The 14,973-nt window shown below is 39.4% G+C and overlaps 3 protein-coding genes across 6 annotated transcripts; all 3 read right to left on the bottom strand.

Annotated features, from left to right (window-relative positions):
• Positions 1 to 274: 274 nt before the first annotated feature.
• LOC108002504 (uncharacterized) lies at positions 275 to 1,724 on the bottom strand. The gene is made up of 3 exons (XM_017064227.3): positions 1,710 to 1,724; positions 828 to 948; positions 275 to 661 (listed from the first exon to the last, which is right to left on the bottom strand). The coding sequence occupies exons 1-3, from the start codon at positions 1,722 to 1,724 to the stop codon at positions 351 to 353; spliced, it is 447 nt and encodes a 148-aa protein (XP_016919716.2). The 3' UTR covers positions 275 to 350.
• Positions 1,725 to 2,951: 1,227 nt separating this feature from the next.
• LOC108002505 (tubulin alpha chain-like) lies at positions 2,952 to 6,698 on the bottom strand. 4 transcript variants are annotated; one of them, XR_009832935.1, is made up of 7 exons: positions 6,330 to 6,698; positions 6,011 to 6,255; positions 5,706 to 5,933; positions 5,379 to 5,637; positions 5,148 to 5,300; positions 4,404 to 4,780; positions 2,952 to 4,317 (listed from the first exon to the last, which is right to left on the bottom strand). XR_009832935.1 is itself a non-coding variant. In XM_062086192.1 (6 exons), the coding sequence occupies exons 1-6, from the start codon at positions 6,501 to 6,503 to the stop codon at positions 4,523 to 4,525; spliced, it is 1,317 nt and encodes a 438-aa protein (XP_061942176.1). In that variant the 5' UTR covers positions 6,504 to 6,698; the 3' UTR covers positions 2,952 to 4,522. The 4 variants fall into 4 exon arrangements, 1 of the variants encoding a protein (XP_061942176.1); XR_009832934.1 differs by having other exon boundaries at positions 4,407 to 4,780; XR_009832933.1 differs by having other exon boundaries at positions 4,419 to 4,780.
• A 147-nt stretch (positions 6,699 to 6,845) lies between these two features.
• On the bottom strand, positions 6,846 to 8,762 carry LOC107996268 (nuclear receptor-binding factor 2). The gene is made up of 3 exons (XM_017054232.3): positions 8,633 to 8,762; positions 8,065 to 8,342; positions 6,846 to 7,986 (listed from the first exon to the last, which is right to left on the bottom strand). The coding sequence occupies exons 1-3, from the start codon at positions 8,654 to 8,656 to the stop codon at positions 7,521 to 7,523; spliced, it is 768 nt and encodes a 255-aa protein (XP_016909721.1). The 5' UTR covers positions 8,657 to 8,762; the 3' UTR covers positions 6,846 to 7,520.
• Positions 8,763 to 14,973: the final 6,211 nt, after the last annotated feature.

The raw sequence follows: 14,973 nt of genomic DNA, 5'->3' as shown, positions 1-14,973 counted from the left end.
GTTCACCTAGACGACGTCGATAATCTCGTGCGCGTCGTTATTATTATTATTATTATTATTATTATTATTATTATTATTATTTGCACGATACACTCGCTCGACTCTGGGATTGGTAATGAGGCTGTGAACGATCGTGTTGAAAAATTAAGGAGAGGAGAAAGAGAAAAAGAGAAACATCGATAAATCGATCGAGCATCGGGAATTCGAGTAAACATTTCGAGACATTTCGTTCGCTTGGACGAATGTTGGATAGAAGTGAATAAGTGATTAAAGATAAAGAAAATAAATACGTATATTTAAACTAAATCAACTACCAACTCTTACCAATTTACAAATATTATTAACTTAAATTACTTTAAAGAGCTATGTACAAAGTGTCGATCCCTGCCCCCCCGCCCCTCCCTATCCAGTTCTTTGGTTCTTTGGTCATGTTCGAACAAGTGGTCGTTCAATTCCTGTGATTGAAGATGTCTTTGGGTATGGGGTCCATGTGGGATTGGCCCTCGAACGCGGAAGTGGAGGATGGCGCTGGTTTCGGCGGGCCTTGGAACATGCAGGTCTTCGCCGTCTTCAACAGGCGACCATTGCTCGCCGTTCGCCAGTAAACCGTGCGAACCGCCTGCTTCCCAGCTACGTAGCTTACTGCTCCACCGATCAGCATCTGGAAAAAAAAGAGAGAAAAGGAATAGAATATAGACGATAGACGAGGAGTCGTAGGATCGTCGGACGAATGGAATTCGAGAAAATTAAATTCTCAAAAGTTGCTGGATTCGGATCCAACTTTTGAAATTCGGAGAATTTTGATCGGAAAAAGCGGAAGTGCTCACCTTTCTCTGAAAATTGGTTTACGGCGTGTACGTATACAAGTTGAAACACTCGAAGTGTGCAGTTGTTAGCTGGTTGAAGGAGACTCGTTGGAGAGGAACGATAGAGTAGAATTGTTTTACTCTACTTCTCGTTGTAACAATCGTTTGAGGAGAAAAGCTGAACTGACGAACCGGCCTCCTCTGGTGGATAATTTATACGATAAAGACTACGTCACGGGTTCTCGCGATAACAGCGAGTCGGCGTCATTCACACCGTGATCACCGAATCCTGGAACAACCGAGTGGTGGGAAGCGGTGTTCTCAGAAGTGGACAAGTTTAAGATAAACAACCGATCTGCTCTTTGACTGATCTATCGATACTCACTCGCGATCGTTGTCGATGCTTCTCTTACTTTCGCGAATATCGATAAATATTCGACAAGTTCGGTGATTTTTTTGGAATAATTCGGCCGATGGTCCGAAATACAGACGACCAAAAGTCCCGATTAAAAGAAACGATAATGACGATTAATTCGGTATGCTAATACGATCGAATATCGTTATCGGGAATGTTAGTAAATAGAATTGTGATAACACGACCTTGAGTTCGTTTGCTCGAAAAGTAAAAAGAAAAAAGAAAAATCGCTCGATTATTCGAAACGATTTATCCAAATCTTTTTTTTTTCTTTTTTACGCTCTAAGGAGAATTCGAGATTTTGTCAATTTTGTCGAAGAGGAGAAGATCTTTTATCGCATAGATAATTTCTCGGAGTTTCATATGGAGTTTTATATCGGTGTTCAATTGTTCATTGTCAAACTAACACAGAGGAATGTTAATAACAATAAAGCCAGGGTGAATAATACTCAAAACTCGACGATTCATAAATCATCGTTACGATATACCTTCGCATAAATCATCGAACAATTTTCCCCCGATCGCTTAACACGCTCGTGGAAAATTATATATTGACGCAGTCGTATATCGTTAAAAAAATAGCCTCTCTGTCAGGAGAGATAACATTTCGCATCTTTCCGATGTACTTTGTCTCTGATCACAATTAATATACGCGTACATATATTTATATATATATATATATATATATAGCGTGCTCTTCCTGGGTCTTTTTCAGGGAACAGCGTGTTAATAATGAAACGCGTTTAACGTCTTGTTCGTAACGTTGCGTCTGTCTACTGGGAAAAGGTAAAAAAATGGAGAAGAATCGTGTCTAAATTTGTGAACGGGAAACGATAACAAAGGTCGAAAATAATTTTCCTCGTCGAAAATACACGAATAGTAATCGTTATGTAAATTTGTACTTCTTGAATGCGTTCAAATCTATAAAACGTTTTCACGTTTTCTAGATTCTGGTAAGAAAGATAACTTGGAAAACATCTCGTTTATCGTTTAATAATTACACGCGCCACGATCGTAAAATTAGTCATTGATTCGAGATTAACACGTAAAATAGTTATGATTGTGTATTCCGATCACATGATCGGGATATGTGCAAAAAATCTGTAATCGGTATTTTTTTTTCTTTTTTTTTCTTTTTAAGAGGGAGACTGACTTTGAGAGGAAACACGAGCAGTGTTTATTTTTATCTCCTTTCGTATCCACGAAAGAAATCCATGGATTGACTTCAACCCTAATTCGCTTACGATACGATGCACTTACAGTTATCGGTGTTAATTGTTGATACTGCGTATCGTATATTTAATCCATTGTATCATTTTTTACGAGTTTTCTTCCTAATTGTGCGCGAATCACTTTACGATTCGTCCTGTAAAATATCGTTTTTCATTTACGCATTTTTCATCTTTATAATATATTTTTGTTTTGCTCGAAATATGCTTTTAACGTTAATCCTCGATAAGAGGATAAAAATTGGAGTGCTCGAGTGGAAAATTATTAGAATATTGAGGGAGGAAAGGGAGAAGAAATGGGGGAAATATCTCGAATTCCTTTTTGCATCTTTCGCGCATTACGAAGTCGGAAGGTCATTCGAATAAAAATTTTCCCCATCCTCGAGGCATTAATACGTACATAGATGCGCACATTTCAAAAATATTCGTGACGAAAGAAAGAATCCCCATTCGATCGAGAGAGACGAAATATTTAAGAACGATCTCATTTATGCGCTCTTGTTTTTCTAAAAAAAAAAAAAGAAAAAAAAAGAAAGAAAGAAAAGAACGAAAGAAGAAAAGTTGCATCAGTGGACGATCGATGGAAAATTTAATTCGACGGAAGAAAGAAATCGTCGTCAAGTTCATTGGGGCCGCAACGCTACGTAATTGGAAAAGAAAACGATGCGTGTAAACGCGTGCAAAGAAGGCGATGCAATGATACGTGGCCGAGAGAGAGAGTGAGAGAGAGAAAGACGGTCAATATGATTCACGTGAAACTTTCGTGGCGTCGCGGAGGGAAGTGGAGAGGGGACGACGTGATCGAGATAGACGATCGTCGATTTCGATAAAAGCGGAGCTCGTGCCACGCTTCTTCCTCTCCTATCTGTCTGCCATTCCCATTAATAACCGATCCATGTTTGCGGAGGTATGTACACAACACCGTTCGTACACCGAAATCAAGGTTGGACGGATAAATTGGAAGGGGAGTAGAATGAGAGGTGTACAATTGCGTTGGAGGAAAATTATGTAATGCGTAATGAACTTCTTGTGTACACACTTGGTCGAGAGCAATGCGTGAACGATAATGTTTTCGAGTGGTTATATCTTCGTTGGGGAGCCGTGATCCTTCGTTCGATTATTCGCCGATCGGGACGCATTTATCGTGTTCGCGTTATCGGTAACACGAGTTTCTCGATCGAAATCGGGTTTCCGATATCTCTCAATCGATCTGGATTCAGAGATTGGAACGAAAGGAAATATCGAATTCGATCACGATGAAAGAAACAGATTAATTTATTTCAGGGAAGAAATTTCGAGGGGAAGAGTTTTTTTTTTAATCGTGAAAAGGCAGAATACGATTTTTTATTTTATTGTAAGTTTTTGAAATCGGTATATTTTTTTTTGACGTTTTGTACACTTTATAGCCGCGATATAATAATAAGGATGTTGTTGCTCCTTCGTTATAATATCTCACGATTTTCCTGTTTATTTTTTCGAAATTTTTAATAATTGTTGGAAGATAACGAAGATAAATGACCGATTATATCCAGAACAAAGCGGATGACAGCGAATGATATCGTCAGGGGATACCAATCACCCGATACCGCTTATCATTAGCACGTCGTTTACACGAATACAACAAGGCCTAATTTTGTTATATGCTTGTTCGATAGTGTGGAACATGCAGGTATCCACAGGTTCAGATCGAAAAGTGCGTGATTCCTTATCGATGGTCTGTATGTCGGTGCCAAATGTAACGGTGAAAGTCAATATTACACGATCGCTCGTGTTGTACCCATTGGTGCCAGCGAGTCTACCACTGGCTGTCCGTTTATCTTCGCGCGATTCTTTCTTATCTCGTGCAATCACACTTTCTTCTTCTCCTCTGAAATAATAGAAATAAATCAAACGCTCCTTCAACCGTACCACGGTTGCAGCAAATATTTTGAAATTCTTTGTTCCTCTATTTACCACCTTTTTTTGTACCTTGTTGAAAGAAAGTACAGCGAATCTTTATCTCGCACGAGAGAGATCCCCACGCAAGAGAAACATTATTAAATTGGAAATTCTCGAGCGAAGAAGCTTGAGGATCACTTCTCGATCTCTTTGTAATCATTGATCAGAGTCATCATGTCCTCCCGTGCCTCTTTGAAAAAATCCTCCTCCATACCCTCCCCTATGTAATGATGAAAGAAAGCTCTTTTCTGGTACATCAAGTCGTATTTCCGGGTGAGCATCGACCATCTGTGTCTCATAGCTGTGTTGTTGCTGATCATCACCACCGTCCTGTTCGATTTTGCCAGATCACCGCCAGGCACGGTCGTGGTTGGCTGATAGTTAATACCTACCTACGAATGCATTTATTTCTTTTTTCCAATAAATCCCTAAAACTATTTCGTTCCATTTCATATCAAGTTCTGTTCTTGTTTACACAGAGAATGATACGAATCGTTTATTTTCATAACGTAAGACTAAACAGACTTCGCAGTTCAAGAAGAGAAAAACTTACATTATCTATTCAACGGTTCAACGTACCGCCACTTTTTCCACAGTAATTGGAAATATATCAACACAGCGATCTAGCAATTTTGCTGTATCATTTTATAACGATATGTATCCCATATTCGCGTGGTATTTGTTTCAAAATGGAAAATTATACGTAAAAGAAAAAGAAAGAAAAAAAAATATTATACACAGAGAATCGTAAATATGTACTTTGAACCCGGTCGGAGACCAAGTGACGAAACGAATCGACTTTGCCCCTTTCAGTGACGCGATCGTTCTGTTAACGTCATTTGCGCTCACATCTCCACGATAAAGTAAACAACAACTGGTATAAGCTCCAATACGTGGATCGATCGACAACATCTAAAAATTGATTGACGCGTTAAAAAAACGATGACATGTTGCCTTTTGAAAAAAAATATCTAAATATTTTCGCTCCACCTGATTCGAAGGTATGAAACAATCGTTGGTGATCCGCTGGGTGGTAATTTCAGCGTACAAACCCCTTCTAGGAGAGATCAGGGGGGCGTACGTGGTCAAGGAGAAATGAATTCTTGGATAAGGTACCAAATTGGTTTGCAATTCTTGGAGGCTAACGTTCACAGCGCTCTCGAACCTCATCGAAGCCGTGACGCTGGATGTAATTTGAGCTAGCAGTCGATTTAAATTGGTGAAAGTTGGATCGTTCACGTCCAAATTGCTGTTTGGGAAACGATAATGATGAGACGATGACAAATTAACGATATTTTTCTAGATTTCATTCAATACCTGGCACAGATGTTGTACAGAGCTTCGTTGTCAACGAGGAAGGAGCAGTCCACGTGATCCAATGAACTATGGGTAGAGAATAACGCGTTGTACGGTTCCACGATAACTGCAGATATGTTGGGGGATGGATAAATAACGAAATCCAGGGTGATCGTTTTCGGATAATCCGCTGATAATTGTTGAAGCAGCAAGGAGGCAAAACCGCTTCCGGTACCGCCGCTTATCGATCTATTCACGTAAAATTGATTGAACTTTTGCGAGTGGGGATTGTAATTTCTAATCTAAATTCATTAAAACTGATTTACCTGAATACGATGAATCCAACCGGCTTCGAGCACGCTTCCCACATCTTGGAAATACGACTCAACACGAGAGGAATCGCCTCTCTACCGATCGTGTAGTAACCTCTCGCGTAATTGTTCGAGGCGTCTTGTTTTCCGGTGATCAACGAGTCCGGGCTGAACAGTTGCTTGTAATCGCCCGTTTTAATCTCGTCGATCACACTTGGCTCCAGATCAATGATCATCGTTCGCGGGGTCAGCTTTCTTACCTAAAAAAAAATATGAATAAATCCTTTGGATCGAGTCCAATGATACTTTTATCACGTATAATACACTTGCTTACTTGCGACTCTGAAAAGAAGGCGCACATAGTAGGATCCGTTGGATAATAACCTTGGCGAAGACAGCCATTGGGGGACACGCCATGTTCCAGACAAAATAATTCCCAACAGGCATTTGCTAATTGCGTGCCAGCCTGCCCTATGAAAATTGTTAATATTTCACCTGATCCATCCATTGCTCAACCATATTCCGAATTATAAATTTCCAATAGATTCCCATTTTGGACGAACAAACGGTAACACTTCATCGTTTGAATATTGTGAAATTGCACTAAAAATTTTGATCATTATTTTGTATAATTTTTTTTCTCTTCTTTTTTTTTTTTCTTTTTTCCCCGTTTACTATTTACGTATCATTTTTGTACATTTGTCAAAGTGGCGAATTTAGAAGATATTGAATGTGTTCGTTTATCAGGTAAGAGCGTCAAATTTTTCATCGTATCGATAACGTTAAAAATTGACATTTATCGAGAAGAGATCTTCGAGCGAATATAACAGTTTGTAATAAGAAATCGTAGTTTCGTAGATTCGGTATATTGTTTATTGCGCAACATTACATGTTTTTCAAATAACAATATTTTTTTAAACGGCCACTGCATATTCAAGAGTAACTTCTAGAACAAACCGAAACACGACAATTGCAACGGTATTGCGGATTAACAACGGTTAGGTATAGTTTCACAACTTTGTACAATTCCAGGATAAACGTATGTAACTTATTGTACTATTTTGTCTCTATCTACAAACATCTAATAATAAATGGCAGTATTTTAATCGATAAATCAACTGCTTTATTATTCACATACATATATATATATAGACGCATGATATTGCAAATTTCACTCATAAACTAAATACAGAATTTTTCTTTTTTTTTTTTATATCGCTTCTACGTAACTGATATGTATTTTGATCCCTTTGAACGATACTAAACGAACGAGAATAAGTACTAATACGCTATTCGTCAGTGTGATTATATAATTATTTTTTATCAAGGTTATAAAATATTATATTTATAGCACACTTAAACTTTAAAATTCTGCGGTAAGAAAGTGAATACTGCAGCAATATTCGCGTTAATCTTTGTACTATTACAGATCTGATTTCATATATATATATACATATATATATCGTTTTTATATCTTATTTGATGAAAAATTTCAATAGAAAAATCACACTCATCACATAATACTTTATGTTGACGTGAAGTCAAAAAGAGGCATTTCTAGAGGAGTTAAAGGTGGCAGAGGTGCAAGCCTTAAAGCATTGTCTAATCTACTTTCATCATTAAGGTTAGCAGCATGAAGTTGTTCGGTCAATTGCCTCACTTCTTCTTCTTTTGCCTCCAGTTGGTTTAGCAAACTCCCAACTAGACAACGTAATTGGCAATTAGCAGTTTTCAGTTCCTCAATAACAGTACTAGCATCCTTTGGATATTTAAAAGCTTTTTCTTCGCTATTAGGTAATGAGATTAAAGTCAAAAGGCTATCCTGCTCTTCGATTGTTCTATATATAGCTTGCCGTAGAGATCCATCGAATTTATCACTTGTAAATTCAGATGTATCCTTTTCAACTTGTTTAGATACTTGTTTGCTAAGAATTTCTTTTCTTTGGTTTTCCAATGTGGCTTTGTACTCTTCGTATTGAGCTTGTTTCATTCTAGGATAAGAATTTTTCAATAAATATTTACGATTCATATTTTATATATAAAAAATAAGGATTAATTTCATTACTCACCTAACTACAGCAGCTTGTCTTTTGTGATAATCACGTTGAAGAGCAAGAGATTCCAAAGTGATGAATGATTGAAAAGAAGAGATTACAAATGGTGGTGTAAATGGTGTGAATGGTGGTGGTTGACTAGATAAACGGGAAGTTTTCAAATTAAAAAAATTAGATTCAAGTTGTACATGTGCTTCTTCTAAGAGACTGGCTACTGTTTCATGACACTCGGCTGCCTCTTCAAAACGACCTTCTTGCAACAATGCATCCGCTCTTCTTTGTTTTTCGTGTGCCTTTCGTGGAAAAAAATAATATCAATATTTGTACAAAGAAATCTAAGAAATAAGAACAAATAATATGAAAAAAATCTCGAAAATTAACATATGACATTCGATAATTCAATATCAATACGACGTAACTTGCACAGTCGCATGTTTTTGTAAAATCGAATTCAGTAACTTACACAAAGAAACACTGTACGTGGTAAAGAATGTTCGTTTATATATTAATTAACATATAACGAAGATAAAATTGTCGGTTGTGCATAATGATAAGACGTATAAGAAAGCACGAAGACACTTACCGCGTTTAGGATTGAAGTCTCCATAGTTGATCAGCTGATCGAATAACAGAACAAAAACAGAGAGGCAACATGTGGGTTATTTTCTATTATGGCGAACAATGATGTTTGTACCGATCGAGCATGAAAATCCGCCCCCTCTAATCGCGATCGATGAAATTACATTTTATAATTTTGAGAAATAAGACATGAATTTGAAATTTCCAAATATAAAGATTAAATTTTTACTCATTTAAATTGGATACATGTTACGAAATTAAAAATGAAATGAAAAAGAAATGAAAAACATAACGTCAAATTTCAATGGTATGGTATATAAATAAGAACATACAGATATTAGAAAAATAATTTAAAAATTGTGAAGAACTTTCAATCAAGAACTGAAATTATTAAAAACTTTTTTAATGAAAAATATAAAAAACTTCTTATTCTAAATAATATTAAAAAATAAAGTAGAGTACATCATTACCGATTTCTGATAACAATAACTTTATATATTGTTATTTTTTATTATTACTAGATGGCATTGTTATACAGGCGATATAAAATTAGTTATAAAAGTAATTACAAAAATTTAAAATCAAAGTAAATATACGCGGAAATGGTCTATATTGATATCTTAGTTAAATTTTTATGAAGTAATAATAAAATAAAATACTCGTATCGTATCGTGTAAAATTATACAACATGTAAAATTATACGATTACATCAGTCAAACGTTAGTCAATATTTCGAATGCAAAAAAAATGTATCAGATATCAAGTTATCATTTATTAATAGTATCATAGTGATCCTTGACAAGTTTTACATACGTACGTTGAAAAAAACATCATTAAACGCTAAAACAGCTTTGCAATCACGGAATCCTAGTCACACAAGAGTCGAAAAGGAATTGAGCGTAGGCGTGAACCCAATGCCTTTATAGGAATCACGAGAATCAACGTGGAAACTTAATTATTCGAACTATCAGATATGTATGTGTGTAGTTTCGTCGAGTGTTTCATCTATTAGAAAATAACGTTGACCTCATCTCTTCCGATGGAACACGAAAAATTTCTCGGCCTCTTTAAAGAATGCCTCGTGATCAATCTAAACGTGATCGACGATCATCGATTTTGACGTGAAATTGAGTCAATTAATATTATGGATCTATCACAGGTATTAGAATATGTATAATAAAAAAATAGAAAGAACTAGGGTAACCCGTGTCATTTGAATTCGAGTAGGTGTAATCTTACAATACTTAATCTTGATTGAATCATTAAAAACGAATCATGAACCCATGACATTAAATCGATTAGCATAAATTTTCATTGAGACCGCGAACAAATTTGCCATGTAAATAACCGATTGCGTTCTCTATTAAACGAGAATACCATATACGGTGCTAGAAAACCAGTGAATTTTTACGGTCTACTGGCTCGAATTAGTAAGATCCTCCCGTCTGTTTCCTTACGGCATCAAGCAAATTAGCGCCCGATTAGTGAGCGAACCCCTTGGGAGCCGAAAAAAATTCTCACGGTCTGTGGTGTATTGAGAGGAGTTGGTGAGAAAGTAAAGAAAGAAACGTTTCAAGGTGATACGACAACGTAACTTTTATTTATTTAAAAAAAAGAAAAAAAGAAAAAAAGAAACTGTGTTAACGAACAACGATTCACGAAAAACTGCGTCTGCGACGAATCTTTGCGCATGGGTTCTGCGCATGCGTCACAGGCGAAACACCAACAATTAATGGCGTGCGCGCTTTTCGGAATCTAAACGTTATCGTTTCCATTTCGTTGAAAGCTCGAATATTGCACAACCCAGTGCGGAGAGTAAAAGGTACACAGACACGTATACGTTCACAAACGCAGGGAATATATCTGGCGTCGATGTTACGCAACCGTATAATCCTAGATTACGGCAATTACATTTTTGCCCGCAGTGCACTTCCATCCGAATCATATATGGAGGCGCTACCCTATCGGATAGCCATCGGGCGCGAGCGATCTGGCATGCGCGGCCGTTCTCGTGAATGGGCACGGCTCGTGGACCAAGCGGCGGCCGTATGAATGAAATAGTAAATATAATTGACAGAAGGGCAGGCGTGGGCAGGCCAGTCAGAACAGGCAAGCAGAAACAGGCGGAACGAGGTGCAAGACGGGAACGGCGCGGCGTTTTATACGCGGCAGGCGTAGGATCGAGGTCATCACCTTTCTATCATCCGAAGAGCCTAGATAGTATTTTTTTATCTCTGTTCCTTTTTTTCCTATCTCACGCGTTTCGACATGTTTTCAGATATATCCTTGGTACTCTTTATGCGGTAATCGTTACAAATTAATGCCCTCCACACAGGGCATTTTAGTGACACGATTTTCCAGTTATATCTTTTTATACACATATATATATATATGAAAGAAGAGGGACGTTAAAACACATTGTACATGAATTATTCATATTATCAACAGAAATATGATTTTAACACGAGGAGCAATTAACGAAGAATCATGTAACGTATATGCGTCATAAAAATTTCATTAGTCCATTACCGTTAAATCGTTAAAATTAAATGTCGCAACGTTAGCCAGAGACGTTAGCGCGGCATTAATTAATTTATATTATATCCGGAAACGGAAGAATCGCCGAGAGAAATTTCTACTTTTATTTTTATTTCTATATATATATCGAAAGCGGTAAGTAGGAATCCCTGTAGGTCCTGGTACCTCAAAACATTACGTGACGATGAGGACAGATCCGCCCTCGGCCGCGGGTACTGGCTGTTGTGGAGAACATTGAAGGAGAGCTGCGCCAGTTCTTGGCCGGTCGGTCTGCCTTTTCTCTCTCCTCCCTTCTCCCCTGGACCCCTTCTCCGCGGAGTCGTCGAGTGACGACCAAAGACGGTAGGAAGGTACGGTTTCCGGTCGCCCACGCGACAACCTAGCCGGAGCTCTCTCGCGTCAGGCAGCGCCGTTGTGAAAATCCTCTCGATTCAGGTGTCCGGATAGCGCTCACGAAGTGGTAAACCTGGCGCAACACCCTGCCACCGTGGTGGGGGACAGAAACCGGCCAAAATGGAGAACAATTTGTAGATTTCTATTCCATCTATTCGACCGTTGTTCTCTTAAACCTCTTCGCCTTTCTCGTCGCCACTGTGCCTTAATAAAACATATATCGGCCAATAACTTTGCGTTATTTGGACACAAGTTCTCTAGATTGTTCTAAGCACTCGAGAAATGGAATTTCAAAATTGCCACTCTTCAAATTTTTCACTTTTCAAATGGTATTTTTTCTTCTTTCGCCGGTTACGAATAAGCTAGCTTTCCTTTCGTCCGTTCGCTTTCCAATTCGATTACCTAACGATTAATTATTACGTTTTAGTGTGAGCCAAGTGGATGGAAAGAAAGAAGACGGAGAGAGAGAGCGGTAAGCCAGGGGGTTGATTCGAATCATTGTGATCGAACGTGTGGCCCGTTATTGGTCCGTTAACGGATTGGATTCAGGATTAATGATAGGTTTCATACTCATTTTCGTTCATTGTCGATACTAATCGATTACGGGACCGAACGCACGAGTTCCATTAGTTAAGATCGGAATAAATTTCGGGTGAAAGTGGTCTAGAGCCCTGAGAAAGGGTCGATCGATCCTGCCGCTGATAAATTTACCTGTCAATTAAGCTTCATTTCAATTTTCGTTCGGCATCGGAGAAAATAGTTGGACATCGCCGTCGTTTCGGATCCAACAAACGTAATTAAAACCTCTCCTGTTTCATCCTGTTTCGTCCGCGTGTAAATAAATGGATCCATTTTGATTCATCCACAGCGTTTCAATGATCGAACGGCGCGAAGTATCGCGAAGGGAGGAAGGAAGGAAGGAAGATAGAGAACGTCGCTTAATTAACAGTCTCTAGAAACCTAGAGACGAAATAGAAAGAGGAATATACGATGGAAATATGACTGTAGCCGATCTTTCTCGATTAAAATGAGTAGCCGGCGATTCTCGAGATAATTAATCGCGGTGGAAGAGGATAATAAAGAGGTATATATTTCTGTAAATTCTGCGCAATTTTGAGGAGTTCTTGAGCCGAAGGGATCGCGGCAATACACGTTGTTGTCTCTCCTCCTTTCTCTTTTTCCTCGCTTTCTATTTTCCTCTCGTTCCCTCGGCACTCCATCTCCCTCCTCCCTTCGCGCTGTGTTCTTCTCTGAGAGTCCCTTCGAGGAGGTAGGGCACGCGAATGTGGGAGGGAGAGTTTCCGGTCGCCCACGCGCCTCCGCAACAACCACTTCGCCGAGGTATCAGGGACAAAACACGGGCCGGCGGATGTCTCTTCTCTTGAGCGCAAATGAAGAAGTCGCCTCGCATTCGGCAAATATAATGAAAGCCCTCCTCCTCTCCTTCGCTATGCATCGCGGAAGCAATCTTTTGTCAGCGTTCGGCTTCTTGCGCTCCCTCTTCCTCTCCCTTTTCTTTTAATTCCCTCTTAATTCTCTCATTGACGCGTGTTCGCTCAATGAAACATCAGTCGAGCCGCGACAACAGCGTACCTTGAATGTTGGAAATATAAAAAAATGGAGATCTTGAAGGATAAAGAAGAGAAGGGGGGGAATTCGGAAAAGCTGGATGGAACGGAGCTCGATACGGAAATGTGCTGCAAAAGGGTAGGGCCGCCACTCGAAGCGATAGAAAGGTAACGGAGCTTAAAAATAGCAATGACGACTGATCCGTCCACGCGTGCACGCTGATCGGCTCGTATCGGTTTAGACTCGGCTGTCGTGGGTTTCGCTAGAGGCAGGTCAAGGCGCCGCGGGAACACGCTCGTAAACCACCCCTCGCGATTCGACGTCGCGCTAACCATTGGACTGGTACCGCGCCGAGGTATCCTTGTTACCGGTACCAGAGCGTGTACCTCGATTGAGCGATCACGTTCGATTCGTATCCTCTTTCCTCTTTTTTTCCCCCGTGTCGTGTCCCGATTCGAACACAGATAACGCGCAATTAACATGGAAATTAAATCCGGTCGGATAAAGATACCCGTCCGTCGGAATCAGCCGATATTTTTCAACATTGTCGTATCCGCCAACCGTGTATATGGAACAGTCTTTATCCTTTTGCGAGATTTATCCTCGCATGTTTCAGTCCTTCACGGATCTGGAACGAGGATGGTTTCGACGTTAAAGAAACTTCACAGGAAGATCGAAACAGGAAGACGCGTATTTTTCTCACATTCGTTGGTCGGATCAGAGTGGTTGAGAATTTCAATTCCAACGGTACATCGAGAGAACGACTTCTCTCTCGTGGTGTACGCACCACCCACCACGAAACACTCGAAGAAGCGAAGATTGTTCGTCCTTCGGAGGAGGGAATTCGGTGTTAAAGTCACCTCTTGTCCCCTCCGTCAGCTTCATTCTTGGTTGCTCTTTCTTTTTTCTTCTTCTTCTTCTTCTTCTTCTTCCTTTTCCCGGGTTCGGACCATCTAACGAAGAAAAAGAAGAACACGGAAAGAAAGGATTTTTTTAGGGGGCGTTCGGACGACCGTGCGAAATCGACTTCACCGGCAAGATCATAGTAATATTGAATAATGATATGATATAATTTAATAACCGTGCCGCTGGATGATGCTTAATGACGATAATGGCCGAGTATCCGCGGCCACCTAAGATCAGCAGGGAAGCAGGAATTCGCAGGTTGTTCCGTTTAATCGATACGCGCGTGTTTATACGCGTCGCTTTAACCGTCCCTTCAGACAGATCCTTGGTTTATTCAATACATTTTTCTTTTTTTCCTTTTCCTTGTTTCTTTTTTTTTTCTTTTTTAAACTAATCGTATACCATCTCGTAGGTATCAACGGGAGAACGATACCCTGCGTTGCGGATAATCCACGGATTAATCATGGCCTTGGCGGGACATAAAATTTAACTTGATATCGAAGTCGGTAAGGATACGCATGCTGTTCCGCGATTGTGAAGATAAACAATAGATCAGAGATTGGCTCACGGGCATCCAATGCGGTTATATTAAGTAACCGCAAGACTGGCTCGTAATCGTGATCGTATCTGGTCATAGGATGTCCCAACTTATAGGCGGGATATCCCAAGAATTTATGTCACGCGTTGCCTTCCGACAGTCGACGCTTGTATCTCGGCGTAGAGATGACCAAATTAATGGAACGCAAATCTTTCAAAATCTCATGCGTAGTAAGTAAGAGGTATGTTAATTGGGAAAAATTGCGGATAAGATATGTAGGACGTGATTGAACCAAGTTCTAGGAGAGAGGGGGAGGGGAGAGAGAGAGAAAAAAGTATTTATGCAAAGTGGCGCGTTTAATTGCCTTAAACGATATTTATCTCGATGAGCGTAATCAGCGT

The sequence above is a fragment of the Apis cerana genome, linkage group LG15 (genome assembly GCF_029169275.1).
Source record: "Apis cerana isolate GH-2021 linkage group LG15, AcerK_1.0, whole genome shotgun sequence".
NCBI lineage: Eukaryota > Metazoa > Arthropoda > Insecta > Hymenoptera > Apidae > Apis > Apis cerana.
Note: the sequence above shows the minus strand (reverse complement) of the source record. Positions and strands in the feature narration are given on the sequence as shown.